This window comes from Scophthalmus maximus, chromosome 5 (genome assembly GCF_022379125.1).
Source record: "Scophthalmus maximus strain ysfricsl-2021 chromosome 5, ASM2237912v1, whole genome shotgun sequence".
Lineage (NCBI taxonomy): Eukaryota > Metazoa > Chordata > Actinopteri > Pleuronectiformes > Scophthalmidae > Scophthalmus > Scophthalmus maximus.
Window position 1 is genome coordinate 24,258,553 of NC_061519.1, and position 17,798 is coordinate 24,276,350.

The 17,798-nt window shown below is 41.1% G+C and overlaps 3 protein-coding genes across 4 annotated transcripts; all 3 read right to left on the reverse strand.

Annotated features, from left to right (window-relative positions):
- Nucleotides 1–700: 700 nt before the first annotated feature.
- LOC118310698 (zinc finger protein 260-like) lies at nucleotides 701–17,668 on the reverse strand. 2 transcript variants are annotated; one of them, XM_035633870.2, is made up of 3 exons: nucleotides 17,600–17,668; nucleotides 3,707–3,840; nucleotides 701–1,466 (listed from the first exon to the last, which is right to left on the reverse strand). In XM_035633870.2, the coding sequence occupies exons 2-3, from the start codon at nucleotides 3,741–3,743 to the stop codon at nucleotides 883–885; spliced, it is 621 nt and encodes a 206-aa protein (XP_035489763.2). In that variant the 5' UTR covers nucleotides 3,744–3,840; nucleotides 17,600–17,668; the 3' UTR covers nucleotides 701–882. The 2 variants fall into 2 exon arrangements, with proteins under 2 accessions (XP_035489763.2, XP_035489762.2); XM_035633869.2 differs by lacking the exon at nucleotides 17,600–17,668 and having other exon boundaries at nucleotides 3,654–3,840.
- LOC118310679 (zinc finger protein ZFP2-like) lies at nucleotides 5,090–14,819 on the reverse strand. Its single transcript, XM_047332020.1, is given in 4 exon segments — nucleotides 5,090–7,178; nucleotides 8,210–8,380; nucleotides 8,706–9,260; nucleotides 14,309–14,819. Coding segments are annotated over 3 exon segments (2,007 nt in total). The 5' UTR covers nucleotides 9,175–9,260; nucleotides 14,309–14,819; the 3' UTR covers nucleotides 5,090–5,811.
- On the reverse strand, nucleotides 11,570–17,671 carry LOC118310676 (zinc finger protein ZFP2-like). Its single transcript, XM_047332018.1, has 4 exons — nucleotides 17,458–17,671; nucleotides 15,322–15,876; nucleotides 14,826–14,996; nucleotides 11,570–13,810 (listed from the first exon to the last, which is right to left on the reverse strand). Exons 1-4 carry the CDS (start codon nucleotides 17,669–17,671, stop codon nucleotides 12,366–12,368), a joined length of 2,385 nt encoding a protein of 794 aa, XP_047187974.1. The 3' UTR covers nucleotides 11,570–12,365.
- Between the last annotated feature and the right edge of the window lie 127 nt (nucleotides 17,672–17,798).

Consider the following 17,798-nt stretch of genomic DNA (forward strand, 5'->3'; position numbering starts at 1 on the left):
TAAATTTTTCACACTGTAGCTTCAAGAACTTCATCACATTTGTAGGAGCTATGCACTGAACATAGCATTTTCCAAGAGTTGTAAAACTACATAAGTTTCAAAGAAACACTGCTGCAAACAGGAGTGTGGGTAGCACAGTCATATGAAGTGTGAAGTGGCTCTTCACTTCTGTGTGGTCTTGTATGTCATTTACTGAATCCTCTCCGACATAATTCAAAAATCTAGGGTATAAAAAGTACACAGCTTTGCCTCTACCCTACAGTATGGAACAGCTGTTCTCTGTCTTACTACCTGGCATATCCAACCTCACAAAAGCGGCCCGCCAAGGTGCAAGCGAAGTAGGCTTTAAAACGCAAAGGGACATGGTCTCTCTGATGATTTTAAATCATGCATCCGTTGCAACACCCCCATGGTCGGCCGCCACAGTCTAGTCAATGAACTGGAAACACTGCTTTAACTGAACATTAAAACAGAGCCCTTATTCTGAAAGCTCCTACACATATTCGGTGAAAGTGCAACTTTTAATCTGTATGAATTCTTACATGTTTTTCCAACTTTTGGTTCTGAATGAATCTCTTCCCACAGGTGTTGCAGGGGTATGGTTTCTCGCCTGTGTGAGTTCTTTTGTGATTATTCAGTGAGGTCTTTTGCACAAATCTCTTCCCACAGGTGTTGCAGGGGTATGGTTTCTCACCTGTGTGGGTTCTTTCATGATTATCCAATGAGGTCTTTTGCATGAATCTCTTCCCACAGGTGTTGCAGGTATAGGGTTTCTCTCCGATGTGGGTTCTTGCATGATTATTTAGTGAGGTCTGTTGGATAAATCTTTTCCCACACATGTTGCAGGGGAATGGTTTCTCGCCTGTGTGGGTTCTTGCATGATTATTTAGTGAGGTCTGTTGCATAAATCTTTTCCCACAGGTGTTTCACAGGCTTCACACCCCAGTGGGTTCTCATGTGGATTTTCAAGTCAACACTTTGTCTGAAAGCTCTCCCACAACTCTCACATGTAAATGGCATTTCGTCTGTGTGGATTTTCAAATGCTCAATCAAATGTGTTTTCTGATTGAATCGTTTCCCACAGTTGTTGCAAATGTTGTAACATTGCTTATTTCTCTTTGTCTTTGTCTCTTCATTTCTAGTTGATACTGGCTCCACATGCTCACTTCCTCTCTGATCTTGGCTCTCAGCTACTGGAGAGTAGTGAGAGAGGAGCTGCTGGTCACTGTTTGGTTCTGGTTCACTGTGCTCACTTTCCTCATGCGTAGGAGTCAACATAAATGTCTCAGCCTCCTGCTTCAGTACAAGCTGTTCTCCCTCCTGACTGCTGATTGGTTCCTCCTGCTCCTCTTTCATCTGTGGAGGCTCTGGCTCCTCTTGGTCCAGACTGGAGTTCCTCTCCTCGTCATAGAGCTGCTGCTCAGAAAGAACCTCCTCCTCCTGACAGACATGTTGCTGTGGGAGCTCTGGTGGAACAAGGGGACACAAGATACATCATCACTTATATCTGTGGTTTGCTGTCAGGTAAAGTCACTCTGTTAATCTGTTTTGGCAAAAAAATATTACATCCATTAGATGACACCTCGCCATATCTCTATTTACATCTGATATCAGAGCAGCATTTTGTCCCATAAAGAATCGGTTCTTTGTCTGTTTGCATTCATTTTGTAATTTACTGCCCTCTTGTGGCAACAGCAGGCTGTTTTCTCTGGAAGCTAGCATGACGTCCGGCTGCTGTTTCTATGACATCTATTGAGTCTCAAAATTCCTGTACACAAAAACCATGCACACATATGATATGAAGCCACAGAGCAGTATCTGTGAGTGCAAAACAACACTCGCGAGGGAGAAATTCTACTCTGCAAGCAGACATAACAGTATCCGCCAGAGCCTGAGATGAGAGAGAACGCGCCCTTTACTTTGTGTTTGCAACTGCTCAACACGGCCAATTTAGGGTCAGTGCCAGCTGTCATCCATTAGCTTTGCTCTTTTCCTTCATAGATGATGCAATCAGTCCAGTTTATCCAATTGAAGTAGGGGAGCATCAACCACTGTCCCCGCCTCCAAAGTCTCAAAGCTCAACTTGAAGAGTGAGTTACTGTCCGTCCATGGTGAGCATGTGGGAGCGCGTGTAAGGAAGGTGGTAACAGGTTTGAGTCTGGGTGGGTGAGACAAGACAGCGCAACGCTACGCAAAGCCAATTCCTCAACTCTCACCACTGTTAGATTTCCTCAGTCAGTAGATGTCACTGAGTGACACTAGTTGTTAGATTGAAATTGTGTTATGTAAACACAATTCCCTAAATAGGTTTAAACGGAAGTGAGCAAACATGGGTATAGCAACCTGAAGGCAACTGAATCATACAAAAAAATATTGAATATTTCTTAGTATTCACTGTGCTATTAGTTGCCAGATAAGTATCAGTCAATGCCACAGAGGTGCCACTAGGAGGATCTAAGAAACAGTGAATGCTGTGATAAGACTTTTTTTGGCCCAGACTGTAACAAATGGTAAAAATGACAGTGAGGCTGAACTGGTTCATATTGATGCTGTATTTTGTGATGGAGAGAATGTTTTCATCTGACCACAAGTTGTGTTCAAGGCAAATATTTGCTTTTGCTGCAAGTGGTGTGGGTGTAGTGGGGATATGGGCACAATTCATTATCTGGGAATTGGTACAGTGTGGGCCCTACCTGACCTCAATGATTGTAATTCAGCAAAATTAATGCCATGTAGATATGGGAAACACTGTTAGCAAATGATCTGTATGTAGGCCTGATACTATGCATATTGAACATAGGTGGGACCAACTATTTTATACTGCAAATCCTGTGACTGTATAAAGGCATCACTGATCGGGAACTGTTGCTGTAAATGTCCAGGGACCACGACTAACGCATCCAGCCCGCGAACCACACATCATACAGTATTATTGATCACATGATCGGCATTACTGATGGAAAACATTAAAGGTGACATATTATGCTCATATTCAGGTCCATACTTTTAATTTGGGTATCCACTTTGTTACATGCTGTAATGTTCAGAAAAGGCATCAGTGTTCTCATACGGCCTATTCCTGCAGCTCCTCTTTTCACCCTCTGTCTAAAGCGCCTGGATTTCATTTAGCCCCTCCTCTGGATAAACGCCAGGCTGATCTTATTGGCCAGCTGGCCCAGTCAGTGGTGATTGGTCAACCGATTTCATAATGTGTAGGAAATGTCATGTCCCTTCACCAGAGAAGTGGAGATTCTCAGATTACAGGTGGGGTTACCCTCTGAGGGTCCAAGTTGTGGGCCGGCAGACTCCACAGATACACACATTTATGTGCACATACACTCAAAGGTGATTTTTGCATAATATGTCACCTTTAAAGTGTGCGGTGGATAAATGGCGCGAAACAGGTCACGGGGAGGGCATCAGAGACCTGGAGCTAGAAGTTGTCCCAGATAAAGAATATTATATAAAAAAGAGCATCCATCATACGGAGTTCCTTACGCCGACATCGACGTGTTTTTCCGGCTGTGTGCGTCGGGGGAGACATACGGGGAGGCACCGAGTCAACCACCAACAAAAACCGACCGCAGCGGTTTTGAGATGCAGGGTGAGTTGCCATGGCAACGTCACTCGGGTTAAACCTATGCAGTCCTCACCTCGCGTCTGAGTACAGGCCTCGGATCCGGTGTGAGTTTTCATTCATACTCACGGGTCCTGTGGAGCTTCCTCTCGGGTCTCCAGACCATGTCCAGCAGTCTGCGCTGACGGTCGATCTCTTCCTCGTACGCGACGACACTTTTTTCATAGACTCTCAATATTTGCAGCAGTTAGTTGCTCGGTGACCAACTCTCTTCCGTTGTCTACTTCCGCTTCCGGGTGTTACGACTGGGAGCTTCCGCCAGCGGACGTGAATTAGTTCCACCTTCAACTTTGAACATTTTTTCCTAGACGAATATCCTCAATTAAACTAAAAATATCGGTGACAACACATTTAGTCGAGTGTCAATCAGGATTAGTGGACCCTTTTTAGTTAGACCTTTAAAAAAACAAACTGAAATAACAAATATATATATAATATTTCATAATATATAATATACAATCAATATACCAATACCAATACAGTGTCTTATGAAATGTCTATTTTGCAACATGGGAACTTGTTATTAAATTTTAAATTTAGACTTTTTGAGAGTTATTGCTTTAGTGTGTATCTTAATATTGTCAGTCATTTTTGTTTCGATAGGAGATGCAACTAACAAGTGCAATTAAACTTTAACAACGCTGGCCCTTCTGGTGAAGCTACTTTGGGTAACTACAAAAATAAAGATTAAACAAATAAAAATAACTAGGCCTTATCTAATTACAGCAACTGAAGTTAAATGTGGATGTTTTGAGACACCAATTTAATTATTAATCACAGCTTTGATAAAAAAGCATTGACATTTGGAAGTCATTTTTATTAGGTAGAGCCTTCCGTGACGGGTGAGTAGGTGACCGTAGTTAAATCTGCAAATCAAAGCATGTTTGCCAGTAGCTTTCCTTCATTCAGGATGTTGAGGGGGTTTAATCCCAGTATACAGTCAGACAAAATACTTACAATTCTAAGGTTCAATAAACTGATATGATTCACGATTAAAATTTCTCAAAATTGTAAATGCCCCAACCCTCCTGTCTATAAACAAGTTTTCAATTAAACATGATTAAATTGTTTTACACTGACTGCTGTTATCATATTCTATTTTTTATTTTTTTCTAATTTAACTAAAATCACGATAAAAGACATGCCTTCACCCTTAGATTTCTTCTACATTGAAATTTAACAAATGTCCAGTGAATCTTAATTTTCTCAAATCCATCAGTCACTGGCAGGACATTTTGCAAAAATTAGTTTTTACAGTAGCTCAAGTTTCAGAAATGAAGAAATGTTAACGTACTGTAGGACTTTTAATGAAAATAAAAATACATTTTAAAAATTTAAGTTAAATTTACTTTCATGATGATTTCCAGTATGTGGTTATTCAGAGTTTTTTTAAATTCAAACCTATCAGTCATTGGCCAGAAATTAAGAAGAAAAATTTGATTCAGAGTCATATCAACGTGCAGATGTGGGACTTTTAATGTGCAATGAAGTAAATCACATTGAACAGGTCATTCATGATCATGAGGAATATTCATCAGTGTGTGGATCATTGTTTCAATAAAAGAGATAGTAGCAAGAGTAATAGAAGCAAACCAAAACCAAGCTTAAATATATGTGTAATACTGTGTTGTCATATTGAGTGTGACCAGGGAATAAATGTGTTGCTGTGATTATATTCAGTTTATCTACCAGACTCCTCTAAAGTCTGAAACAAAAAAGTGGATCCAATCACAAAAAAAACATGAAATAAAAAATGAAGGGACATGTTGGAGGCAAAATGATGACGAAATGAGTGACGCAACAGAACTGGAGATTCTCAGGTTCACCATCAGAGTTCACGGTCCACTCGTATAACTGAGGTGGAGGATTTAAATATTATACAGAAATAGTTATTTAAGAGCCCTAATAACATTTGTATGATCTATAAAGTCACTGTGAAGATTTGGAAGGTTACAGTCGAAGAAATACTGCTGCAAACAGAAATATGAGTCACAGGGTCAATGAAGATGAACTCGTCTCCAAACAAATTTCATTTTCAAGTTTGCTCATGTGGAAATTCAAACTTTGAGCACATCAGCTGTGATTGTGGGGCTCTTCACTTCTGTGGGTTCTTGTGTTCTGTCCATGAACCACTACAACTGAATCTCTTCCACATATTTTATAAACAAGGTATGTCACTGTACTGTCTGTGATCTCATGTGACTTCCTAACTGAGACACATTGAAGCCTCTTTTCCCGCAGGTGTTGTGGTGATGTGGTTTCTCACCAGTGTGGCTCTTTCTCATGTTCACTGTCGATTCAGCACCGAGTGTGAAAGTTCCGCCACAAGTTCAGTAAGTATACGACTTTTAATCTGTATGAATTTTCATGTGAGATTTTAAGCTTGATCGCTGACGGAAACATTTTCCACATGTTTTGCACAAATGTGGCTTCTCACCTGTGTGGACTGTCATGTGCAATTTTAAATTTGATCTCTGACTGAAACATTTCTTACATGTTTCACAAGAATAAGGCTTCTCACCTGTGTGAGTTCTTATGTGGACCAACATATCTGACTTAGTGCCGCAACCTTTCCCACACGTTTCACAAGAATATGGCTTCTCACCTGTGTGGACTCTCATATGCAATTTTAAGTTTGATCCCCGACTGAAACATTTCCCACATGTTTCACAAGAATATGGCTTCTCACCTTTGTGGATTCTCATGTGAACACTCAACTCACGACGCTGTTTGAAACATTTCCCACATGTTTCACAAGAATAAGGCTTCTCACCTGTGTGAGTTCTGACGTGGACCGACATATCTGACTTAGTGCTGAAACCTTTCCCACATGTTTCACAACAATATGGTTTCTCACCTGTGTGGACTCTCATGTGCGATTTTAAGTTTGATCCCGTACTGAAACATTTCCCACATGTTAAACAAGAATATGGCTTCTCGCCTGTGTGGACTCTCATGTGAACATTCAGTTCGGCACGACTTTTGAAACATTTCCCACATGTTTCACAAGAATAAGGCTTCTCACTTGTGTGAGTTCTCATGTGGACCTTTAAGGTACTATGGAATCTAAAAGCTCTCCCACAATCCTTGCAAGGATACTGCTTCTCACCTGTGTGAGTGTTACAGTAACTCTTTGTTGGGGGAGAGTTGTCTACATTGTCACTGTGACTTGTGTTATTGTGACATCTCTTCTTTCTCTTTGTCTCTTCATTTCTAGTTGATCCTGGCTCCACATGCTTACTTCCTCTCTGATCTTTGCTCTCAGCTACATGAGAGTAGTGAGAGAGGAGCAGCTGGTCACTGTTTGGTTCTGGTTCACTGTGCTCACTTTCCTCATGAGTAGGAGTCAACATAAAGGTCTCAGCCTCCTGCTTCAGTACAAGCAGTTCTCCTGTCTGACTGCTGACTGGTTCCTCCTGCTCCTCTTTCATCTGTGGAGGCTCTGGTTCCTCTTGGTCCAGACTGGAGTTCCTCTCCTGGTCACAGAGCTGCTGCTCAGAGAGAACCTCCTCCTCCTGACAGACATGTCGCTGTGGGAGCTCTGAAGGAACAAAGGGACACAAGATACATCATCACTAATGTGACGGTAAAGAAAACAGACATCAGAACAAATAGGTACAAGTTTAAGGGAGTGACACACATTGTTTAAGTGGTGACGCAAGATCATGAATTACTTCATACATCAGACACATATCTGCAACCAAAGGAAACTGTCAAATGTCAATACATTTTACTCTTTAATAATGGTATTATGATGTTGTCTTCTTGGTTTATCATTAAGAATTTTCATAGATTGTTTCTAAAGAGTATATGATGGTTTTAGTGTAGTCAGACCTACCTGGGACCAGCTTGTATCACAGTAAGATACATGCGAGAAAATCAGTGAGTATATAAACATTTTGGCAGCGAATCGGGGCAGGTGGTAACTGATATGTCTAAAATTCCTTAGACAAGCTCTTACACTTGTCGAGACCTTCTTTATATGTTTTTAGTTACAGTTATTATTCTTGAATTGAATTTAATAAATGTATTTATTCACATTTGACAACAATGTCAGGTTGATGGTTGCCATTTCTCTTGATAGGAAAACAAATGTCTACAGTTTTTCTTACATTAAGAGTGAGACAACATTTAGTTAAACAGTCTGACACTTTGATAAAAACAGCAGTTAGTTTTGAAGTAGCCTGTTACTTTATGTTAGCATGGGTATAGATGACTGTATCATCTGAATACATGTGGATGTGAACCTCTGGGCAAATCAATGGTAAACCATTAATATATTAGCTAAACAATATTGGTTCAAGGATAGATCCCAGTGGAACTCCAATCGTAAAGTCATGTATTATAACTCGCACATTGCTCTATTGAGTTAAGGCATGACTCCATCCATGTTAAGGTATTTGCAGAACATTTTTACTTTCACAGTTTGTAGGACAGTCAGCATATATGAGGCGAAACTCAGAAGGTTCTTCAGAGAGACACTGATTGGTCTTTGTTTGAATTTGTTTTTATAATCTTTGATTGAACTCAGTTTCCCTTGTGTCTTATACAGACCATTCTGCTTGTACTCACGTGTCCTGTGGAGTTTTCTCTCATGTTTCCAGACGAAATCCAGCAGTATGCGCTGATGATCAATGTCTTCATTGAACTCGATGATAATATTCTCAGTGACTAACTGTTTTTCCTCATCAGCCGCAGGTGGTTGCTCTGGCTCGTCCTTACAGACATGTTGCTGTGGGATCTCTGGAGGAACAACGGGACACAAGATACATCATTTCTAATAAGATGATGGAAAAAAAGACAACTGAGCAGATTTACATCAGTGGAATGTCGTCAGGACAAACAAATCAGTGAGTATTTTACCGTATGTTTAATGTTAAATGCTTATTGGTTAGATATAATCATAAGTTCTTGTTATATATTTAAAAATAAAATAACTCTGCCCCTACAGTTTTTCATTCATGTGCAGCAGTGACACTAAAACTAAATGTGAGCGTAGAGCCCTGGTGAGGATCAGGAGTCCTGATCCCGTATTAGTTTTCATTCAGACCATTCTGCTTGTACTCACCTGTCCTGTGGAGCTTTATATCAGGTTTGAAAATGATATCTAGCAGTCTGCGCTGACGGTCGATCTCTTCCTCGTACTCAACTAAAGTTTTTTCAAAGAATATGAATATTTGTTCAGCAGCTGCAGTTAGTTGCTTGTTAACAAACTCGGTGTGAGTGTTACAGTGACTCTTTGTTGTCGGAGAGATGTCTACATTGTCACTGTGACTTGTATTATTGTGACGTCTCTTCTTTCTCTTTGTCTCTTCATTTCTAGTTGATCCTGGCTCCACATGCTCACTTCCTCTCTGATCTTTGCTCTCAGCTACATGAGAGTAGTGAGAGAGGAGCTGCTGGTCACTGTTTGGTTCTGGTTCACTGTGCTCATTTTCCTCATGAGTAGGAGTCAACATAAAGGCCTCAGTCTCCTGCTTCAGTACAAGCTGCTCTCCTTCCTGACTGCTGACTGGTTCCTCCTGCTCCTCTTTCATCTGTGGAGGCTCTGGCTCCTCTTGGTTACAGAGCTGCTGCTCAGAGAGAACCTCCTCCTCCTTACAGACATGTTGCTGTGGGAGCTCTGGTGGAACAAAAGGACACAAGATACATCATCAGTAATGGTAGAGAAAACAGACATCAGAACAAATCAGTACATGTTGAAACCTTTATCAGCGCACTGGGAGAATTGCACAGCAGCTTTGATATTTGTTAGTTGAACGTAAATAAACCAAGTCAGTTGAGTGTTATCCAAAGTTATTAAGTGAATAAAAGGGAAAAAGGTTTTACCATCTATTTATCCTTAAGTCTTACTGAGACTGTATTTATTAATGTTTATTAATGTTAACAACAACTCTTCATTACATATAAAAGTTAGCCATGGAGTTCCTCATGGTTCTGTGCTGGGACCAATACTTTTCACTATATATACGCTTCCCTGAGGCAACTTTATTAGAAATCCCCACATAAATTTCCATTGTTATGCAGATGATTACCAGCTATACTCGTGACGCTGCTCCTCTGCACCACTGCGAGTTGGTGTAGTACTACATGGCCACGTGAGACAAAGTGCAAAAATAAACGCAGCATACTAAAGCAGTGAAAAAATACATTATTTAGTGTGCAATTTAACTGAATTTAAATTTTCCCCTCTACAACTACTTCCACTTCTCCTCCAAACTGCCTCAAATGACAACGCTGATCACCATCTCCATGAAGTAACATTAACTATGCATAAGTAACTCATACATCCCCACTTCAAAATCACTGAACTATCCCTTTAAATAATGTTGAATTGAATATGAGGCGAAACACTGAAGGTCCTTCACAAAGACACTGATTGCTCTTTGTTTAAAATTCTTCAATAATCTCTGAGTGAACTCAGTTTCGACCCGCGTTTAATCGGCAATTGGCCTCTTTCACACTGCGAGCAGACCCGGGTCTGATGGTCGTGTAGTGACAGTTGGCGGCCATAGATGGCGGTAGAGAGCGGTGCGCGCCGTAACACAAAGAAGAAGAACAGTGTAGTAAACAACAGAAAGCATGGTAGACAGTGAGCCGGTGGTCAGCGGCAGCTTATATCTTGTACTTGTCACTCTTTCAAAGTTTACAAACTCAGCGCAACAATGTTGTTGTGTGTGACCGCCGAAGGGTTGAAATAAAGTGCCCCGTTCTGAACCTCATCGATGATCTGGATAGGCTAAGCGAGCTAGCTACATGCCATTACCCGGGTCTATTTCACAGTCATTTGACCCGGGGCTGAATGACGAGTAAACGTTTTCACAGTGCAGGAAACGCCGGGTGTTAGCGGGTTTAAACGGGTGTTTTGGCCAGTGTGAAAGCAGCTTTATTCAGACCGCTGTGCTTGTACTCACGGGTCCTGTGGAGCTTCCTCTCGGGTCTCCAGACCATGTCCAGCAGTCTGCGCTGACGGTCGATCTCTTCCTCGTACTCGGCGACAGGTTTTTCATACACTCTCAATATTTGATCAGCAGCAGCAGTTAGTTGCTCCGTGACCAACTCTCTCAAACACTGAGCTGGAGACATTGTCTCTTCTTCACCACTGACACATCTACCGGCGACACGCATCCACAAAGCTAACGCTGCTAGCGCTGCTGGCGCTTCCGTTGTTTACTTCCGCTGGGTGTTACACTGGGAGCTTCCGCCGGCGGGTGTGAATTAGTTCCACCTTCAAGTTTGAACAATTTTTTTTAAATTTTTTTTTCATTTACTGAGATGGGTATCCTCAATTAAACTAAAATATCGGTGTCAACACAATTAGTCGAGAGTCTATCCGAATGAATTGACTTTTTTTTTTAGTTAGACCTTTAATAAAACAAACTGACATGACAAATAAATAAATATATAATATTTAATAATATACAAATTTATATTGCAATACCAATACAGTTTCTTATGAAATGTCTATTTTGCAACATGGGAACTTGTTATTAACTTGTTAAATTTAGACTTTTTGAGAGTTATTGCTTTAGTGTGTATCTTAGTACTGTCAGTCATTTTTGTTTCGATAGGAGATGCAACTAACAAGTGCATTTAAACTTTAACAACGCTGGCCCAAAGCTACTTTGGGTAACTACAACATTGTACTGACAGTAGTTAGTTCGCTACCAAAGAAAGAATCTTTCAAATCAACACACGTTGCAAAAGAAAAAAATGTTACAGAGGAAGTTCTCTTGAAGTTTCTCCCTCTCTTTCTCTTAAACAAAGGGCTCTTTGGAGATATTTCACTTTTGTTATGCTTGTGTTTTCTTCAACTTGATATGATCAAGGTAGTGTATTACAACTTAACTGGGTCTGGTGAGGGGCAAATTAACAATCCTCCTGAGAGTTTTTAAAAATTTGTATTTATTCATAGCAAAGCACACAAACAATACAATTCAATTCAATTTAAAAAAAACTTCATAGACTATCACAGTGACAGAAAAATTGCTCTCAGTTTGTGGCTAAAAAAACATAAAAACAACATAAGACACAATTAGTTATATATATTCATCAACCACAAGATCACACCAAAACAAATTATACATTAAGTCAAATTAAACAGTTATTAGAAAAAAACATGAAATAAAAAAATGAAAGGACATGTTGGAGGCAAAATGATGACGAAATGAGTGACGCAACAGAACTGGAGATTCTCAGGTTCAGCATCAGAGTTCACGGTCCACTCATATAACTGAGGTGGAGGGTAGAAATATTATACAGAAATAGTTATTTAAGAGCCCTAATAACATTTGTATGATCTATAAAGTCACTGTGAAGATTTGGAAGGTTACAGTCGAAGAAATACTGCTGCAAACAGAAATATGAGTCACAGGGTCAAATGAAGATGAACTCGTCTCCATACAAATTTCATTTTCACGTTTGCTCATGTGGAAATTCAAACTTTGAGCACATCAGCTGTGATTGTGGGGCTCTTCACTTCTGTGGTTTCTTGTGTTCTGTCCATGAACCACTACAACTGAATCTCTCCCACATATTTTATAAACAAGGTATGTCACTGTACTGTCTGTGATCTCATGTGACTTCCTTACTGAGACACACTGAAGCATCTTTTCCCGCAGGTGTTGTGGTGATGTGGTTTCTCACCAGTGTGGCTCTTTCTCATGTTCACTGTCGATTCAGCACCGAGTGTGAAAGTTCCGCCACAAGTTCAGTAAGTATACAACTTTTAATCTGTATGAATTATCATGTGTGATTTTAAGGTTGATCGCGTCCGGTAGCATTTCCCACATGTTTCACAAGAATAAGGCTTCGCACCTGTGTGGACTCTCATGTGAGATTTTAAGTTTGATCTCTGACTGAAACATTTCCCACATGTTTCACAAAAATATGGCTTCTCCCCTGTGTGGACTCTCATGTGAACATTCAGCTTCTCACGCCGATTGAAACATTTCCCACATGTTTCACAAGAATAAGGCTTCTCACCTGTGTGAGTTCTTACGTGGACCAACATATCTGACTTAGTGCTGAAACATTTCCCACATGTTTCACAAGAATAAGGCTTCTCACCTGTGTGAGTTCTTACGTGGACCAACATTTCTGACTTAGTGCTGAAACCTTTCCCACACGTTTCACAAGGATATGGCTTCGCACCTGTGTGGACTCTCATGTGAGATTTTAAGTTTGATCTCTGACTGAAACATTTCCCACATGTTTCACAAGAATATGGCTTCTCCCCTGTGTGGACTCTCATGTGAACATTCAGCTTCTCACGCCGATTGAAACATTTCCCACATGTTTCACAAGAATAAGGCTTCTCACCTGTGTGAGTTCTTACGTGGATCAACATATCTGACTTAGCGCTGAAACCTTTCCCACATGTTTGACAAGAATAAGGCTTCTCACCTGTGTGGACTCTCATATGCAAATTTAAGTTTGATCCCGTACTGACACATTTCCCACATGTTTCACAAGAATATGGCTTCTCACCTTTGTGCATTCTCATGTGAACCCTCAACTCACCACTCTGTTTGAAACATTTTCCACATGTTTCACAAGAATAAGGCTTCTCACCTGTGTGAGTTCTTACGTGGACGATCACAGCTGACTTAACGCTGAAACCTTTCCCACATGTTTCACAAGAATACGGTTTCTCACCTGTGTGAGCTCTCATGTGGACCTTTAAGGTACTACGGAATCTAAAAGCTCTCCCACAATCCTTGCAAGTATACGGCTTCTTATCTGTGCGAGTGTTACAGTGACTCTTTGTTGTCGGAGAGTTGTCTACATTGTCACTGTGACTTGTGTTATTGTGACGTCTCTTCTTTCTCTTTGTCTCTTCATTTCTAGTTGATCCTGGCTCCACATGCTTACTTCCTCTCTGATCTTGGCTCTCAGCTTCATGAGAGTAGTGAGAGAGGAGCTGCTGGTCACTGTTTGGTTCTGGTTCACTGTGCTCACTTTCCTCATGAGTAGGAGTCAACATAAAGGTCTCAGCCTCCTGCTTCAGTACAAGCAGTTCTCCTGTCTGACTGCTGACTGGTTCCTCCTGCTCCTCTTTCATCTGTGGAGGCTCTGGTTCCTCTTGGTCCAGACTGGAGTTCCTCTCCTGGTCACAGAGCTGCTGCTCAGAGAGAACCTCCTCCTCCTGACAGACATGTCGCTGTGGGAGCTCTGAAGGAACAAAGGGACATAAAGATACATCATCACTAATGTGACGGTAAAGAAAACAGACATCAGAACAAATAGGTACAAGTTTAAGGGAGTGACACACATTGTTTAAGTGGTGACGCAAGATCATGAATTACTTCATACATCAGACACATATCTGCAACCAAAGGAAACTGTCAAATGTCAATACATTTTACTCTTTAATAGTGGTATTATGATGTTGTCTTCTTGGTTTATTATTAAGAATTTTCACAGATTGTTTCTAAAGAGTATGTGATGGTTTTAGTGTAGTCACACCTGCCTGGGACCAGCTTGTATCACAGTAAGATACATGCGAGAAAATCAGTGAGTATACAAACAGTTTAGCAGCGAATCGGGGCAGGTGGTAACTGATATGTCTAAAATTCAGTAGACAAGCTCTTACACTTGTCGAGACCTTCTTTATATGTTTTTATTTATAGTTATTATTCTTGAAGTTCTCAACAATATTTATTTATTCACCTTTGCTAACACTGTCAGGTTGATGGTTGCCATTTCTCTTGATAGAAAACACATGTCTACAGTTTTTCTTACATTAAGGGTGAGAAAACAATTAGTTAAACAGTATGACACTTTGTTAAATACAGCCGCTAGTTTCTTTATGTTAGCATGGGTATAGATGACTGTATCATCTGCATACATGTGGATGTGAACTTCTGGGCAAATCAATGGTAAACCATTAATACATTAGCTAAATAATATTGGTCCAAGGATAGGTCCCAGTGGAACTCCAATCGTAATGTCATGTATTATAACTCGCACATTGCTCTATTGAGTTAAGGCATGACTCCATCCATGTTAAGGTATTTGCAGAAAAATTTAACTTTCACATTTTGTAGGACAGTCAACATATATGAGGCGAAACTCAGAAGGTTCTTCAGAGAGACACTGATTGGTCTTTGTTTGAATTTTTTTTAATAATCTTTGATTGAACTCAGTTTCCCTTGTGTCTTATACAGACCATTCTGCTTGTACTCACGTGTCCTGTGGAGATTTCTCTCATGTTTCCAGACGAAATCCTGCAGTCTGCGCTGCTGATGAATGTCTTCATTGAACTTGATGATAATATTCTCAGTGACTAACTGTTTTTCCTCATCAGCCGCAGGTGGTTGCTCTGGCTCGTCCTTACAGACATGTTGCTGTGGGATCTCTGGAGGAACAACGGGACACAAGATACATCATTTCTAATAAGATGATGGAAAAAAAGACAACTGAGCAGATTTACATCAGTGGAATGTCGTCAGGACAAACAAATCAATGAGTATTTTACCGTATGTTTAATGTTAAATGTTTATTGGTTAGATATAATGATAAGTTCATGTTATTTATTTAAAAATAAAATAACTCTGCCCCTACAGTTTTTCATTCACGTGCAGCGGTGACACTAAAACTAAATGTGAGCGTAGAGCCCTGGTGAGGATCATGAGTCCTGACCCCGTATTAGTTTTCATTCAGACCATTCTGCTTGTACTCACCTGTCCTGTGGAGCTTTATGTCAGGTTTCAAAACGATATCTAGCAGTCTGCGCTGACGGTCGATCTCTTCCTGGTACTCAACGAAAGTTTTTTCAAAGAATATGAATATTTGTTCAGCAGCTGCAGTTAGTTGCTTGTTAACAAACTCGGTGTGAGTGTTACAGTGACTCTTTGTTGTCGGAGAGATGTCTACATTGTCACTGTGACTTGTATTATTGTGACGTCTCTTTTTTCTCTTTGTCTCTTCATTTCTAGTTGATCCTGGCTCCACATGTTCACTTCCTCTCTGATCTTTGCTCTCAGCTACATGAGAGTAGTGAGAGAGGAGCTGCTGGTCACTGTTTGGTTCTGGTTCACTGTGCTCATTTTCCTCATGAGTAGGAGTCAACATAAAGGCCTCAGTCTCCTGCTTCAGTACGTGCTGCTCTCCTTCCTGACTGCTGACTGGTTCTTCCTGTTCCTCTTTCATCTGTGGAGGCTCTGGCTCCTCTTGGTCACAGAGCTGCTGCTCAGAGAGAACCTCCTCCTCCTTACAGACATGTTGCTGTGGGAGCTCTGGTGGAACAAAAGGACACAAGATACATCATCAGTAATGGTAGAGAAAACAGACATCAGAACAAATCAGTACATGTGGAAACCTTTATCAGCGCACTGGGAGAATTGCACAGCAGCTTTGATATTTGTTAGTTGAACGTAAATAAACCAAGTCAGTTGAGTGTTATCCAAAGTTATTAAGTGAATAAAAGGGAAAAAAGGTTTTACCATCTATTTATCCTTAAGTCTTACTGAGACTGTATTTATTAATGTTTATTAATGTTAACAACAACTCTTCAATACATATAAAAGTTAACCATGGAGTTCCTCATGGTTCTGTGCTGGGACCAATACTTTTCACTATATATACGCTTCCCTGAGGCAACTTTATTAGAAATCCCCACATAAATTTCCATTGTTATGCAGATGATTACCAGCTATACTCGTGACGCTGCTCCTCTGCACCATTGCGAGTTGGTGTAGTACTACATGGCCACGTGAGACAAAGTGCAAAAATAAACGCAGCATACTAAAGCAGTGAAAAAATACATTATTTAGTGTGCAATTTAACTGAATTTAAATTTTCCCCTCTACAACTACTTCAACTTCTCCTCCAAACTGCCTCAAATGACAACGCTGATCACCATCTCCATGAAGTAACATTAACTATGCATAAGTAACTCATACATCCCCACTTCAAAATCACTGAACTATCCCTTTAAATAAAGTTGAATTGAATATGAGGCGAAACACTGAAGGTCCTTCACAAAGACACTGATTGCTCTTTGTTTAAAATTCTTCAATAATCTCTGAGTGAACTCAGTTTCGACTCGCGTTTAATCGGCAATTGGCCTCTTTCACACTGCGAGCAGACCCGGGTCTGATGGTCGTGTAGTGACAGTTGGCGGCCATAGATGGCGGTAGAGAGCGGTGCGCGCCGTAACACAAAGAAGAAGAACAGTGTAGTAAACAACAGAAAGCATGGTAGACAGTGAGCCGGTGGTCAGCGGCAGCTTATATCTTGTACTTGTCACTCTTTCAAAGTTTACAAACTCAGCGCAACAACGTTGTTGTGTGTGACCGCCGAAGGGTTGAAATAAAGTGCCCCGTTCTGAACCTCATCGATGATCTGGATAGGCTAAGCGAGCTAGCTACATGCCATTACCCGGGTCTATTTCACAGTCATTTGACCCGGGGCTGAATGACGAGTAAACGTCGTGGTGTCTTTTTGTCCATATATGGAATGAGAGGGGAATATGTGCTCACATCTCTTTCTTTGGAATGTTATGGAAGGGGTCTTTTGAGGACCCTTACCACTCCCTTTCTTGGCCTTGAAAGTTCCACGTCTCCCATAGCATAACTTGATTCGAACCAGATGTTCCTACTCAAGCCAACAATGGGCCTCTACATGTAACCCCCAAGAAGAGTCGGGAGGGTTGTCCTTTTGGCCGGACACTCTCCAAGCTCTGCAGTGCTTGTAATCGATGCTGATCTTTTTGTAATAAACCTTTATATACAATCAAGACGGTGTCGGCGGACTTCTCTTCAATACATCTTCACCTCATCGCTACTTAGTATTCAGACCGCTGTGCTTGTACTCACGGGTCCTGTGGAGCTTCCTCTCGGGTCTCCAGACCATGTCCAGCAGTCTGCGCTGACGGTCGATCTCTTCCTCGTACTCGACGACAGGTTTTTCATACACTCTCAATATTTGATCAGCAGCAGCAGTTAGTTGCTCCGTGACCAACTCTCTCAAACACTGAGCTGGAGACATTGTCTCTTCTTCACCACTGACACATCTACCGGCGACACGCATCCACAGAGCTGGCGCTGCTGCTGCTGGGTGGTGCTGCTGCTGGGTGGGTGGCGCTGCTGCCGCTGGTTGGCGCTGGGTGGCGCTGCTGCTGCTGGGTGGGTGGCGCTGCTGCTGCTGGGTGGGTGGC